Consider the following 14,159-nt stretch of genomic DNA (forward strand, 5'->3'; position numbering starts at 1 on the left):
TTCTAAGTGGATTCATTTTTTTAATTAATTATTTTTATCCTTACCCAAGGATATGTTTTCATTAATTTTCTTTTTTTGAGAGATAGGAAGGGGGAGAGAGAGAGAGAAAAAAAAAGCATCGATGTGAGATAGAAACATCGATTGGTTGTCTCCCATACGTGCCCCAACTGGGGGATTGAACCCGTAACCTGGTGACTGGGAATCGAATCAGCGATTTTTCATAGCACGGGATGATGCTCAACCAGCTGAGCCACCCAGCCAGGGCCATGTCGTGTATTTTTAAAATCACATTTGAATAAACGGGCGTTATAGGTTCTTCTTTTTCGTTGTTATTGGGTGATGCTGGGGTTAAACTGGTTTCGGCATCTCTAAAACTCAGCGTCACACCTCCCGAGAAACCCCATTCCCTGTGTTCAAAATGACCGAGAAGAAATGTTCTAGGGAACGTCCAGGTTAAAATTGGGTTTTAAAGGGAAGCGAAATTGACACAGACCGTTTGGTAAATGCCTTTCAAGTCTTGCTTTTTTCCAAACTGTCTTTACACAGTGGATGGTTAATTGAAAATTTTTCTTTTCAACCATGCATGCAAGGCTGACCCCTTTCAGCATCCCAACTCTGTAAGTGTGTTTCCTTCTCTCTGGGGATGGGGCAGGCGCCATCCGAAGGCTCGGGCGTGGCCTCAGGCGTGATGTGTGACCTTGGGCAAGGCTCTGCTCTCTGCCCTACAGCTCATGCAAATGAACCAACTTGGCATCCCTCCCAGGCCGAAGGGTCAGAGGGCTGCATCCCCCACAGACTTGACTCGTTTGCTTTATTTTGAAATCCTAAAAGCCCTGCCTGGGGATAGTCAGGCGCCAAGAGGTGGAGTGGGCCACTCAGGCGCCTTCCCTTCCTCCCCAGATACCGCAGCGGGACCCGCGGCTACATGAAGGCGGTGGTGTTGGATCTCCTGAGGAGATACTTACAAGTCGAGCACCACTTCCAACAAGGCAAGAGTCGAGCTGGCCCTGGTGACGCGCCCCGGGGCGGGCGGGGCCGGACCTTACCCCGTGGCCTCTCTCCCTGCAGCCCACTACGACAAGTGCGTGATAAACCTGCGGGAGCAGCTGAAGCCGGACATGGCGCAGGTGCTGCACTGCATCTTCTCCCACGCGCAGGTGGCCAAGAAGAACCAGCTGGTGATCATGCTGATTGTAAGCGGGGCAGGGCGCCCCACCCGGGCAGGGCAGCTGGGTCTGCGGGCGTTTTCCGGAAAGGGCCAGAGAGGAGATATTTTAGATTTTGCAGGTCATATGGTCTCAGGCCGGAATGCTCAAAGCTGCCTCTATACCCTGTAAGCGAATGTGCGTGGCTGTGTCCTGATAAATGTTGTCAGCCCCTGGCGGGGGGGGAGGGAGGGTTTGGGGGGGTGGCTCATAACCAACACCTGCTGTGTGCCAGGCACTCCTGGCATGATGGCGGTGAGGCATATTGCTTCTCTGACCTCAGTTTCCTCATCTGTAAACTGGGGATCATGATGGCAGCTCCTCAGAGAGTTGGGAGAATTTGGGGAGATGAATATCAAGGGCCTAGCCGCTTGCCTGGCCATAGGAAGCACCCCATCACTGTTGGCCTTTGGTAGTGATGCAGGCAGAGACTCAGATGTATTTTTTTTCTTACCGGGGGAGTTAGGGTGTGTTTGGGTGGATGAATGAATGGATAGGGTGATGGTGGGAAGGGGAGGGGATGTCTCCGGCTGTGCCAGGTGTCTGCAGAGGCCGGGCAGCTGTCTGGTTTGCCGGGGCAGCCACACCCTGGCTGAGGGTGGTGCCGGCACGTTTCCTTCTGCCGGACAAAAGCCGCTTCGATTCTGTTTCCTCCCCCAAAGGATGAACTCTGTGGTCCAGACCCTTCCCTGTCGGAGGAGCTGACTGCTATCCTCAGTGAGCTCACGCAGCTGAGCAAGACCGAGCACTGCAAAGTGGCCCTCAGAGCCAGACAGGTAGGGCTGTGGGACGCGGTCCCCACTGTGTGCGGGGCGCGGGGCGCCGTCCTCCCGCCATGCTCCGTCCCCACCGGGCACAGCCCCTTGCTGCCGCCCACATCCAGCCCAATGGGCCCGGCCCCCGGCTTCTCCCCTGTGAGGTGGCTCACCCCGGCCCCTCCCTCCCCTCCCCACAGGTCCTGATCGCCTCCCACCTCCCCTCCTACGAGCTGAGGCACAACCAGGTGGAGTCCATTTTCCTGTCGGCCATCGACAGGTACGGCCACCAGTTCTGCCCGGAAAACCTCAAGGTGAGGCTGGCTCCATCCCTCCACCTTCCACAGGGCAAGGTGGGGCCTGGGGGGAGGCGGGCTCCCTGGCCCAGGTGGGGCCTGGGGGGAGGCGGGCTCCCTGGCCCTCGGTGCAAGGCACAGTCACAGGTGCCAGCGGCTTAGTCCAGTGAAGCCGGGGCTGCCCAAGGGGGCTTCGGGGGTGGGGGGCGGGGGGAAGGTCAGGCAGCAGGGCTCGCCCGGGAAGGAGGCGATGGAGCTTGTGAAGCTGCCAGCCTCACATGGCTGAGTCTTGGCTTCGTCTTCCCGGGGCTCCCCTGCTCCCCTCCTCTGCTCATCTACAAGCTTTCAGGTGGGCCCTCTGCATCTGGGGGCCCCGTGCAGTCAGCTCAGAACTCAGAACTGCCCCACATTCAGATCTTATGGGCCTGGGGCACTGGCTGCACTTGGCGATAACACCACCGGCTTCTCCCCCTTGCTCCCACCCCTCCCACTCATCCGGGTGTTGGTTAAAATTTACTGCCCTGGCCGGTTTTGCTCAGTGGATAGAGCGTTGGTCTGCAGACTGATGGGTCCTGGGTTTGATTCTGGTCAAGGGCACATACCTGGGTTGTGAGCTCAATCCCTGGTTGGAGGCGTACAGGAGGCAGCCGATCAATGATTCTCTCATCATTGATGTTTCTATTTCTCTTCTCTCCCTTCTTCTCTGAAATTAATAAAAAAATATATATTAAAAAAATTTATTCAGGTTTACTTTTCTCTCTTTTCCCTTCTCATTCCCTGTAGAAATTAATACTCTCGGAGACGACCATATTTGACGTCCTGCCCACTTTCTTCTATCACGTCAACAAGGTGGTTTGCATGGCGTCCTTGGAGGTAAGTGGGAGAGGCTCCTAGGACCGCACAGTACCACACGGGCCAGTTCTAGCATCCACACACCTGACCCCGGGCCACACACCTTGCAGGCATGATCTTATTCTACTGATAAGATAGTACCATTACTATTCCCATTTTACAGAGGAGAAAACTGAGGCTCAGAGAGGTGAAGCAATTTGCTTGAAGTCACACAGCAAGGAAGTGGCAGAACAAGGGTTCACACTAGGTCTGCCCTCGTACAGAGTCCCTGCTGGCAACCCCTGCTATCTCGTGTGCCATTCCTGCCGCCTCCTTGCAGGGCACAGTTAAACTCAGCATCCAGGCTTTTATTGGGGGGTCACATAGGCACTAACTGGCTAGCACACGCCAGAATTCTAAACTCCCAGAAAGAAAGCACATGTTGAACATAAATCATACAGTTTGCACACTTTAGGCTCCATAAACCATTTGTATCAGGCATAGTGAGAAATTTCCCCAAATCCAAACTCCAGATGCAACCAATAAGTTTTCATATTGATTACCTGTTGAAATGGTGATACTTTAGGTGTTAGGGATGAAATAAAGTTATTATTAAAATTCTATTTACCTGCCGGAACCGGTTTGGCTCAGTGGATAGAGCGTTGGCCTGCGGACTGAAAGGTCCCAGGTTCGATTCCGGTCAAGGGCATGTACCTGGGTTGCAGGCACATCCCCAGTAGGAGGTGTGCAGGAGGCAGCTGATCGATGTTTCTCTCTCATCGATGTTTCTAACTCTCTCTCTCCCTTCCTCTCTGTAAAAAATCAATAAAATATATTTAAAAAAAAAAATTCTGTTTACCTGATACCTTTTTTTAAAGTGGTTTAAAATTGCATACGTGGCTTGTATTCCATTTCTATTGGACAGGACTAATCTAGAGCAGGAGTTGGTCAGCTGTAGCCTGTGGGCCACATTTGGCCCCCTGCTTGTTTTTATAAATAAAGTTTTATTGGAACAGCCATGTCCATTCATTTACATATTGTCTGTGACAGCATGGAATTAAGTAGTTGTGATACAGATGATATATCCCCTGTAGCCTAAAATATTTACTATCTATCCAGCCCTTTGCAGAGGAAGTGACATTCTGAAATGTGAACGAAGTTGCTCTTAACGATGGCTTAGAGACAATTTGGAGGTCATTTCTCCAGCCTGAATTTTCTCAGGTGTCGAAGGCACTCCCCTGAGAGAATGTCCTCTGTGCTCCTGTCCCTCTAGGTGTATGTGCGGAGGGGCTACATCGCCTACGAGTTAAACAGCCTGCAGCACCGGCAGCTCCCGGACGGCACCTGCGTGGTGGAATTCCAGTTCATGCTGCCCTCCTCCCACCCCAACCGGTACGCAGTGTTAGGGGAGCAGAGGCCTGGGGTGTGTCTACAACTGAGCCTGCCCCTCCCCAGGCTTCCGGGTCCAGGACCCTCCCTTAGAAACTGGCGCTGAGAGTGTTCATCCCGTTTGGCTGAGTTCACTACTTTGGATTTACCTGGGGACCCTGTTGGGACTACACTCCTATGCGTGCTTCATTCATTCATTCATTCATTCATTCATTCATTCATACATTCATTCACTTGTTGAGCTCTTAGTCCTCAGCCCTGGCGCTGACCTCAGTCCCTTCCACCTCCGATTTGATGCCCCCTTTGGGGAGAGCTCCGATGCTGGCTCACCGAAGTTTCCAGGGCAGGAGCAGTTCGTGGGGCCAGATCCGCAGCAGCGGCCTCATCCCCCACCGGCCGTCCCCCTGCAGGATAGCCGTGCCTGTGAGCATCACCAATCCCGACCTGCTGAGACACAGCACCGAGCTCTACATGGACAGCGGCTTCTCCCCCCTGTGCCAGCGGATGGGCGCCATGGTCGCCTTCAGGAGATTCGAGGAGTTCACCAGGTACCCAGAGTGCCTCCCCAGCACCCCGAGGAGAGGGGCCGAGTGAGCTGTCTCTGTTCATGTGACACATGGGGTGGGGGCGGCCCAGATATATTGCACAACAAATGAATAATCTCAGCTTAATAATATTGTAGCCAAGAGTGGGGGCTTTCGTGTCAGCCTGCCTGTGTGCGAATTCTGCCTCTGTGCTTCCTAACTGTGAGACTCGAAGCTAACTACTTGACCTTTTTTGTGCCTCAGTTTCTCATCTGTATAATGGGAATAAGCAAAGGAACTACTTCATAGGGTCACCAGAAAAATTAAGTGAAATAGTACATTTTAATATTGTATTTAAAGTATCATTGATATGTAAATAACATAGTGAATGTCAGTGATCAGTCCTACTATAATTAGTGCCCCTTTTTTAACCCTTTCCTGCGTGTTACGCATTGTGCTTGGGTCATGTTGTGTCCTCACTACAGTGCCAGGAGCTGTAGTGATTACTCCTGTTGTCCTCAGTTGACTCAGAGACGTGGGTGAATCATGAGGGCCTCCTAGCTGGTAAAAGGGGGGCCCAGCTGATGCCCCAGAGTTCAGACAGGCTTTCTTTTATTCGTGATCTCAGATCACATGGGCTCATTCTTCCCTCTTGGGAAAGACCCGGTCCCTGATGCCTTGGACCTGGTCAGGAACAGAATTAGCTCGCAGAGTGGTGGCTGGGAGAAGGGAGGACTCGGGCCTGACCCACGGCCGAGGTGGAGCAAGCCCTCAGCCCTCCCTCTCTGTCTCGCATCCCCAGGAACTTCGATGATGTCATCTCCTGCTTCGCCAACGTGCCCCGGGACACCCCCCTCTTCAGCAAGGCCCAAACCTCCGTGTACTGTGAGGAGGACTGCAAGGTAAGTGCCTGAGCAGGAGCAAGCGGGGGAGGGGCGGGCAGGGCCCGGGTGCTTTACACCGTTGCCTGTTCCCTCCTAGAACTTACGCGAAGAGCCCATCCACATCCTGAACGTGGCCATCCAGTGCGCCGAGCACCTGGAGGATGAGGAGCTGGTTCCGATCTTGCGGACCTTCGTGCAGTCCAAGGTGCCCGCGTGTGCCTCTGGTTCTGGGTCCCGGGGGAGGAGGACGGGCTGTCTTGGGGAGGTGTCCCCTGCGCCCGGGACCTGCTGAGTGTTTCAGAGCCACAGAGCTGGCTTCTCACCCGAGCTCTGCTACTCCCCATGGCCGTGACCGTGGGCAGCGGTGGCCGAACGAGGCAGAGGCTTGGCTTCTTCCCCATAACACGGGGGTGGCGTTTCTCTCTCCCAGGGTTGTAATGATGAAATGACAGAGTCTGTACACTTAGGCTGTGCAATGATGAAATGGCAGGGTTTATACACCACTCAGCACAGAAACACATTCAGTATATAGTTCTGGGTTTTGTGGAATGTGTGTTGGGATAGCCCAGAAAAGTCACCGTTTTGAAATGGTCACTGGCATTGACATCCGTGTACGCAGGTAGCCTCAGTTGCTTTTATAAACGCGGTGGCCATTGCCAGTCTCACCCTGGCAAGAGGGCCACCTGTTTAGTATGCTCAAGGGCCTCAGCTGCAAACAGATGTGGAGCAGCTTGGCAGGTGTAGGTTGGAGAAACAGCAGGAAGGTGCTGGGTGACCTCAGGCAGGTTACTGCACCTCTCTGATCTGTAGTTTCCCCATCTGGGACGCTAAGAATCTTAGTTCATATATAATCACATCTGCCAGCCGCGCTGTTTGGCTGTTAGTTCTTGACCCTCCTGGCTCGGTGGTAATTGTGTGTGTTGTGTTCCCCATATTGTCCTGATGGCCTGGACTTGAGGTCCCCCAGGGAACCTGGCCTGGTGCCGTGTCATGGGTAGTGCCGTGAATGTCAGTGATGTACCTAGCCTTTGCTTGGTCAGTCAGCAGCTGGCGGTGTTCATTATAGAACATGTTTAAGGTGCAGACAAATCAGAAAAGTAGGTTTTAAAACAAAGCCCACGGCCTCACCGTCCAGAGGCAGCCACTGTAAAGTATTGGCATATTTCCCCCGGCCTGTTTCTTCTTTTTAACAGAACATTATCAGTAGGTTTTTTTAAAAATATGTTTTTATTGATTTTTGAGAGAGGGGAAGAGAGAGAGAAACATCTATTGGTTGTTTCCTGCATGCACCCCAACCAGGGAAGGAACCCACTACCTGGGAATGTGCCCTGACCCTGAATCAAACTGGCGACCTGCCAGCGTCATGAAAGATTTCATGACATGTTAAAAAGTCTGTATGTTTTAATATAACATTGAATATAATTCACAGAGCACACTATTCTCCCATTTAAAGTGTACCAATGCTTCCTGGTATATTCATAGAGTTGTGTAAACATTATTATAATATATTTTCACCCCCTCGCCCCCCCCCCCCCCAAAAAAAAAACCCTCTACCCTTTCGCAGTCACTCCCCATTTTTCTTCAACCTGGTGCCCTCCTCCTCTGTCCCTGGCAGCCGCTCATCTCCTGTCCGACTACGGGTTTGCCTGTTCTGGACATTTCATATAAATGGCATCAGACAGCCTGAGGTCTTTTGTGACTGGCACCTTCCTCAGCATAATGCTTTCAAGGCCAATCCGCGCGGTAACACGTACCAAGACTTGATCCCATTTTGTGGCTGATACCACTGCGTTGTGTGCTTGGTTTTCAATGCAGAAAAACATCCTTGTGGATTACGGGCTCCGAAGAATCACGTTCCTGATCGCCCAGGAGGTCAGTCGGCGCTCGGCGCCCCATTTGCGTCTCCTCCCTTCTCCAAGACCCAGAGCCGTTCACTTGACGTTCACGCTGCAGATTGGGGTGGGAGAGATGGAGCGCTAGGGAGGACGGCTTTCCAAACGATTCATCCTAGAAGCAGATGGGGTCATCGTTAAGAACAGGCACACGCGTGTTGACACGCGCCCTGCTGGATTTAATGGTCTTCTGTGTGGATTTCTCTTTTGCAGAAAGAATTTCCCAAGTTTTTCACCTTCAGAGCAAGAGATGAGGTATGACCAAAAGCAGTGATACTGTTCTCTCCTCCCCGGCATCTTTGATTTTCAGGAAAACCGTCCCAGTCCTTAAGATATCCCCGTGCTCTAGAACATGGCAACTTCCATGCAGACTCCCCCTTCCTCTCGGGTATTTCCAAGGTGAACCCCGAATTTCCATGTGGAGCTCAGACCTCGCGCCTCCCACCCTTCAGCCCACTGCAGGTGTCCCTCTGTCATGGGGACAATTTTTGGACTTGCGGGTAGACTCAGAAAGATGGTCCTCCCAACCTATTTTTTTTTCTCTCTCTTTTTTTTAATTCTTGATTTTTAGAGAGAGTGAAAGGGAGCAGGAAAGACAGAGAGAAACATCGATGTGAGAGAAACATCAATTGGTTGCCTCCCGTACCAGCCCCAACCAAGGCCCAGGCCGGGGAGAAGCCTGCCCCCGAGGCATATGCCCTTGACCGGAATCGAACCCGAGACCCCTTGGTCCGCAGGCCGACACTCAACAACTGAGTCACGCCGGCCAGTCTCTAGTCTCAAGCATTATCCGTTGCTTTCTTTTGAGGACGAATTTCCATAAGGAAACCAAGGGTCAGTGACTTTTTGAGAAATACCCTGTCCTATGCCAGAGAGGGATCTGCCTGGCTGTGTGGGCAGGTGCTGGGAACCAGCTGGGCTCACCCGGGAGCCTCCTGCCCGCACGCCAGCCTGGCATGTCGTCTGGATCTCTGCAGAGTCCCAGCCCGCTTGAGCCCAGGGGGTTGCTCACAATTATGACATAATGACCATACATTTCGAGGGCTAAACCCGCAGACACCAGCGGTCTGCAGGACGGTGTGGACCAAGCAGGGTCATGGTCCAGCGTCCAACTGGGTGTCTGTCTGTCTGTCCGTCCTCTCTCCGTCGGCCTGCAGTTTGCAGAAGATCGAATTTACCGTCACCTGGAGCCCGCCCTGGCCTTCCAGCTGGAGCTCAGCCGGATGCGCAATTTCGACGTGACGGCCGTGCCCTGCGCCAACCACAAGATGCACCTTTACCTGGGCGCTGCCAAGGTCAAGGAGGGCGTGGAGGTGACCGACTACAGGTTCTTCATCCGCGCCATCATCAGGCACTCGGACCTGATTACAAAGGTAACGTGTCTCGGGGTGTTTCTTTCTTCCCCTGAGCTTGTCACGCAGGCGCTGGCCCTCCCTCTGCTGTCCTGCTCTGTGCCAGGCCCTGGGCCGCACGGGGATCGCAGGGTGCCCTGGGCACACACAGCCCGGCCCCTGGGACACCCCAGGCGGGCGGCAACAGGTGGACACTGGTGGCCTATGGATTTATTTCTTCTGTCACATGGTCTCTGCACGAGAAGAGAATTGTGGGCATAGAAAGAAGACAGGGCTTTGTTAAGTGATACTTGCTGGCTAAGTATGTGGTCTTTTTTTTTTTTTTCCCATTTAGAAAAGTTATCCATGATTATGTTGTGAAAATTTCAAACAATTTTCAAAACTGCTTTTAAAAATTAAAAAAAAGGGCCCAGAATCCTGCCACTCGGGCCGGCCTTGTTGGTAACCCTCTCTAGACACATACGTCCATACCTAGCGCCATGCATAACCTTTCCAGGCAGCTCAGGTGGACAGGCCATTCGAAGAGTGTTGCTTTTTTACTGGCCAGGGACTTACAGACCTCCTTCCATGTTAATGAGGATGACCCACTCCATGTGGGTGCCGTGCGTGGATGTACCCGTGTGTGTAACGTTTTTTACTGATCCCCCGTTGATGGATGTTGAGCTAATCTCTGATTTGCTGCCTCGGTCAAGTAGATGTTTGCATCGGTTTTATTATTGCTGAGGTGCAGTGTGGCCAGCAGATCAGGGGACAGTTGCCATTGGAAAAATTGTTACAGTGCCCAAGAGGGGGGCTCACCAGGCCGTGGAGGGCCACATGGAGATGCACCAGGGCCATCAGGAGGTGGGAGTGGGGGGGCGGGGGGGCTTGTTATGGGTGAGAGCCTTTGTTGTGGTTTTTGCAGGAAGGAGTGGGTGAGGCAGGTAAGCAGGCCTGGGATTGGCCAGTTTGGGGAGTCTCAGCAGGCTGTGAGCACAGGGCTGTCTGTAGGTGTCGGTACCTGAGCTGGCGTGACCTGAGCAGGGGGGAGCGTCCTGGAGTGTGAGAGCCCCACGGAGGAGGTGGTTGGGGCGAGGGCTCTGGAGGCGCTGGTTTGCATTGGAAGGTGTGCTCGTGGGGGAGTGGTTTCCTATCGAGGACTCGGCTGACTCTGGGCCCTCCAGGGCCAGCCAGGCCCCAGCTGTCCGAGTGTCCGGACACAGACAGTGAATGTGCACAGCCTTTGTCAGCCCTTGGCCTTCGGAGGGGCTCTGCTGTGCTCGCCGGGCACACCTTTGGGAGAAGAGCGATTCCTCTCCGAGGCTTTGCCTTAGCGGCTGCCCCCTCCCTGGCAGGAGGCCTCCTTCGAGTACCTGCAGAATGAGGGCGAGCGGCTGCTCCTGGAGGCCATGGACGAGCTGGAGGTGGCCTTCAACAACACCAGCGTGCGCACCGACTGCAACCACATCTTCCTCAACTTCGTGCCCACCGTCATCATGGACCCCTACAAGGTCTCGTCTCTGGGGGCCCTCACCCGCTCGGGCTCAGTTCCTGGGGACCAATGGCTCTTTGTGCCATGCTGCCCTGGGTACCGCCTCCTGGCGCTCGAGACCCGAGTTACAGGACGCGCATGTGTGTGCTGGGGGCCTCTGTCCTGCAGGTGGAAGACAAACCCTGCACCGTGTAATTCTAGAGCCACCAGCCTGGGACTGTCCCTGTCCGCATTCACCCTCCGTGAATGTGCCTCACTTTGAGGACCACACGGATGCCCCAAACGTCTTGAAAAACAAGGGTATCCTGTCCCCGGGTCCAGGCTCTGCTGGGCACCCCGCTGGCTCTTTCTTCATGACCAGGCAGGGTTTAAGGTGGTAATTGTGGGATGGAAGAGGTCCTGGTGCCTCATCCTGGCATCTGTGGGGTGCAGAGAGCCCATGCTGGTGCCCCCGCCCACCCGTCCCCCCACTTCCCAGCAGAGAAGATGGGTGGGCTGGAGATGCATGATGGGATACAGGTGTGTCCCAAAGGAGCACGAGCTGTTGGTCACCAGCCTCCGTGTCCTCATCTAAACGGGGGATAAAAATGCCAGCACCGCCCTAGCCAGTGTGGCACAATGGATAGAACGTCGGCCTGTGGACCAAAGGGTCCCAGGTTCGATTCTGGTCAAGGGTACATACCTCGGTTGCAGGCTTCTCCCCAGCCTGGTCGGGATTGGTGCAGGAGGCAACCAATCGATGTGTGTATGTCTTTCACACACTTCTCCACTCTCTAATAATCAATGGAAAATATCCTTAGGTGAGGATTAAAAAAAAAAGATGCCGGCTCTTCTGAGTCACGAAACAAAAGGGGAAATGAGCTCTGAGTGCTTGGCCAGGTGCCTCTGGTCATTAGTCGCCAGCAGTTGTTGGATGCACACCGTGCCCCGGGCATTTTGCACTCGGCGTGTCCTCACTGCATGGCTGTCAGTGCTAGAGCTGCTGGGAGTGTGTGCCGCCCGGGCTCTGACACGGGCCTTGCTGTGACCTGGGCAGATCGAGGAGGCCGTGCGCTCCATGGTCATGCGCTACGGCAGCCGGCTGTGGAAGCTGCGCGTGCTCCAGGCCGAGGTCAAGATCAACATCCGCGAGACGGCCGCCGGCAGCGCCATCCCCATCCGCCTGTTCATCACCAACGAGTCAGGCTACTACCTGGACATCAGCCTCTACAAGGAAGTCACCGACCCCAGATCCGGAAACGTAAGGCCGGGCGGGTCCCCAGGTCAGGGCAGAGGCAGGCTGCGCCCTCGAGTGGGACGTGGAGGGAAACGCGCTCGGTGGCTGCCTTGCCTGGCCACGCGGGATCCGGCAGCCCCTCCAAGCTTTGCTGAATCCTCGTTGTTCACTCCCCTGGGAAGAACAGGGACTCCGTGTTTAATCCATTCTGGGACCATGTCCGGGATCGGATGTGGGGTGCCCTGGGTGATTATACTGCAGCCTCCCTCATCGGTTCCCTTAGGGACATAGGTATTTCCCACAACTATGTTTTAGGACAGACTTTTGTGAAGTGAGTGAAATATCCCATTTTTAGGATAGCAACTATCTTTTCGTTTTGAAATAATTACTCTCCAGAGGTTGCAAAAATAATACAGAGAAATAAGTAGCACAGAAAGTTCCCATGTACTTTCACCCCATTTCCCAACCTTGTCAAACTAGGAAACTGACCCGGGCTCAGTGCTGTTAACCCAAATTCAGACTTCCTTCGGGTTTCATCCACTTTGAGGCCCTCTTGTTTGTCTGTGCGTGTGCGCGTGTGCGTGTGCACGTGTGGTACTATCACAGTTATATTCTGGGGGCTGTGTCCACATCTGCCACTGTCCCTCCTTGTGCTGGCTGCCCACAGAGGCAGAAGAGAGATTAGCAATGCCAGGCACTCGCTTTGTCCCGTAAGGTGACAAGGTTTGCTCCCCACGCTGCGATTTCATGGAGACGTGTCTCCCTCACGCTCTCTCTTTCTTTCTGGTCCAGATCATGTTTCACTCCTTTGGCAACAAACAAGGAGCCCAGCACGGGATGCTGATCAACACTCCCTACGTCACCAAGGACCTGCTTCAGGCCAAGCGGTTCCAGGCCCAGTCCCTGGGGACCACCTACGTGTACGACTTCCCGGAAATGTTCAGGCAGGCAAGTCCCGCGGCTGAGACGCAGCACGGGCCCGGGTCTCCTTATCTAAAGGAAGAAAAAGAAGTTACATGTGACCCTTGAGCAAAGTGGAGGTTAGGGGTGCCGACCCCTGGTGCAGTCGAAAATCTTCATATAACTTTTGATTCCCCCAAAACGTAGCTGCTAATCTACTGTTAGCCTTACTGGGTAACATAGCTGACTAACACCTATTTTGTATGTTACATGTATTACATGCTGTATTCTTACAATAAAGTAAGCTGGAGAAAAGAAAATGTTATTGAGGAAATCCTAATGATGAGAAAATGCATTTATAGTATTTATTGAAAAAAATCTTTAGAAGCAAGTTGCAGAAGGATGTGTGTAGTGCGATATCACTTATTTAAAGTTTAAGTCATGCAAAAGACTACTACATGTTTAAATGTATGCATACATGATGAAATAAAAGCATGCAAGCATGCCCTGACCGGTTTGGCTCAGTGGATAGAGCATCGGCCTGCAGACTGAAGGGTCCCAGGTTCAATCTGGTCAAGGGCATGTATCTTGGTTGTGGGCACATCCCCAGTAGGAGGTGTGCAGGAGGCAGCTGATCGATGTTTCTCTCCCATCGATGTTTCTGGCTCTCTATCCCTCTCCCTTCCTCTCTGTGAAGGATCAATAAAATATATTTAAAACAAAAACAAAAACAAAAAAACATGCAAGCATGCAGAGGACTGGTAGACACTAAATTCAGGGTAATGATTCCCTGTGGGTAGCAGTGGGGAGGAGAGTCAGGGATGGGTGAGGAGGGGTACAATAAGGGCTCCAACCACATCTTATTTTTTTTAAACAAATCTTAAGCAACTACAGAAAATTATGATTTGATAAAACCATGAGATTTATTGTTCTGCATGTTAAAAGTAGCTCATGATTGTCTGGCCAGTGTGGCTCAGTGGTTGAGCATCAACCTATGAACTAGGAGGTGGCGGTTCGATTCCGAATCAGGGCACATGCCCAGGTTGTGGGCTCGATCCCCAGTAGCGGGCGTGCAGGAGGCAGTCCAGCGATGATTCTCATCATCGATGTTTCTCTCTCTCCCTTCATCTCTGAAATCAATTAAAAAAATTTTTTTTTTAAATAGGAAAAGAAAAAGTAGCTCATGATTTAAAAAGAGAAAGAGCTAGTAAATGAGCCTCCCTACTGGTGACTCAGGCTTTTCTTTGCCTCCCCTCTCCCCAGGCTCTCTTTAAACTGTGGGCCTCCCCAGACAAGTACCCCAAAGACCTGCTGACATACACGGAGCTGGTGCTGGACCCGCAGGGCCAGCTGGTGGAGATGAACCGACTTCCCGGAGGAAACGAGGTCAGGTCTCAGCGGAGCCCAGCGCCTGGCCGGAACCGCCCGTTCCGAGAGTGTCCCC

The 14,159-nt window shown here is 53.0% G+C and overlaps 1 protein-coding gene across 5 annotated transcripts in view; it reads left to right on the forward strand.

Annotated features, from left to right (window-relative positions):
• The window catches only part of ACACB (acetyl-CoA carboxylase beta), an 86,237-nt gene that overhangs the window by 56,655 nt on the left and 15,423 nt on the right, over window positions 1-14,159 (forward strand). For all 5 annotated transcript variants that reach the window (XM_036353890.1, XM_036353889.1, XM_036353891.1 and 2 more), the window contains 16 exons: window positions 901-989; window positions 1,069-1,193; window positions 1,868-1,981; window positions 2,161-2,274; window positions 3,040-3,129; window positions 4,361-4,479; window positions 4,887-5,024; window positions 5,803-5,902; window positions 5,982-6,089; window positions 7,700-7,756; window positions 7,990-8,031; window positions 8,934-9,149; window positions 10,463-10,618; window positions 11,636-11,839; window positions 12,608-12,763; window positions 13,979-14,101. In XM_036353890.1, the coding sequence (XP_036209783.1) occupies window positions 901-989; window positions 1,069-1,193; window positions 1,868-1,981; window positions 2,161-2,274; window positions 3,040-3,129; window positions 4,361-4,479; window positions 4,887-5,024; window positions 5,803-5,902; window positions 5,982-6,089; window positions 7,700-7,756; window positions 7,990-8,031; window positions 8,934-9,149; window positions 10,463-10,618; window positions 11,636-11,839; window positions 12,608-12,763; window positions 13,979-14,101 (1,951 nt within the window). The remainder of the gene's footprint in view (window positions 1-900; window positions 990-1,068; window positions 1,194-1,867; window positions 1,982-2,160; window positions 2,275-3,039; window positions 3,130-4,360; window positions 4,480-4,886; window positions 5,025-5,802; window positions 5,903-5,981; window positions 6,090-7,699; window positions 7,757-7,989; window positions 8,032-8,933; window positions 9,150-10,462; window positions 10,619-11,635; window positions 11,840-12,607; window positions 12,764-13,978; window positions 14,102-14,159) is intronic.

This window comes from Myotis myotis, unplaced genomic scaffold, assembly GCF_014108235.1.
Source record: "Myotis myotis isolate mMyoMyo1 unplaced genomic scaffold, mMyoMyo1.p scaffold_m19_p_20, whole genome shotgun sequence".
NCBI classification, from domain to species: Eukaryota; Metazoa; Chordata; class Mammalia; order Chiroptera; family Vespertilionidae; genus Myotis; species Myotis myotis.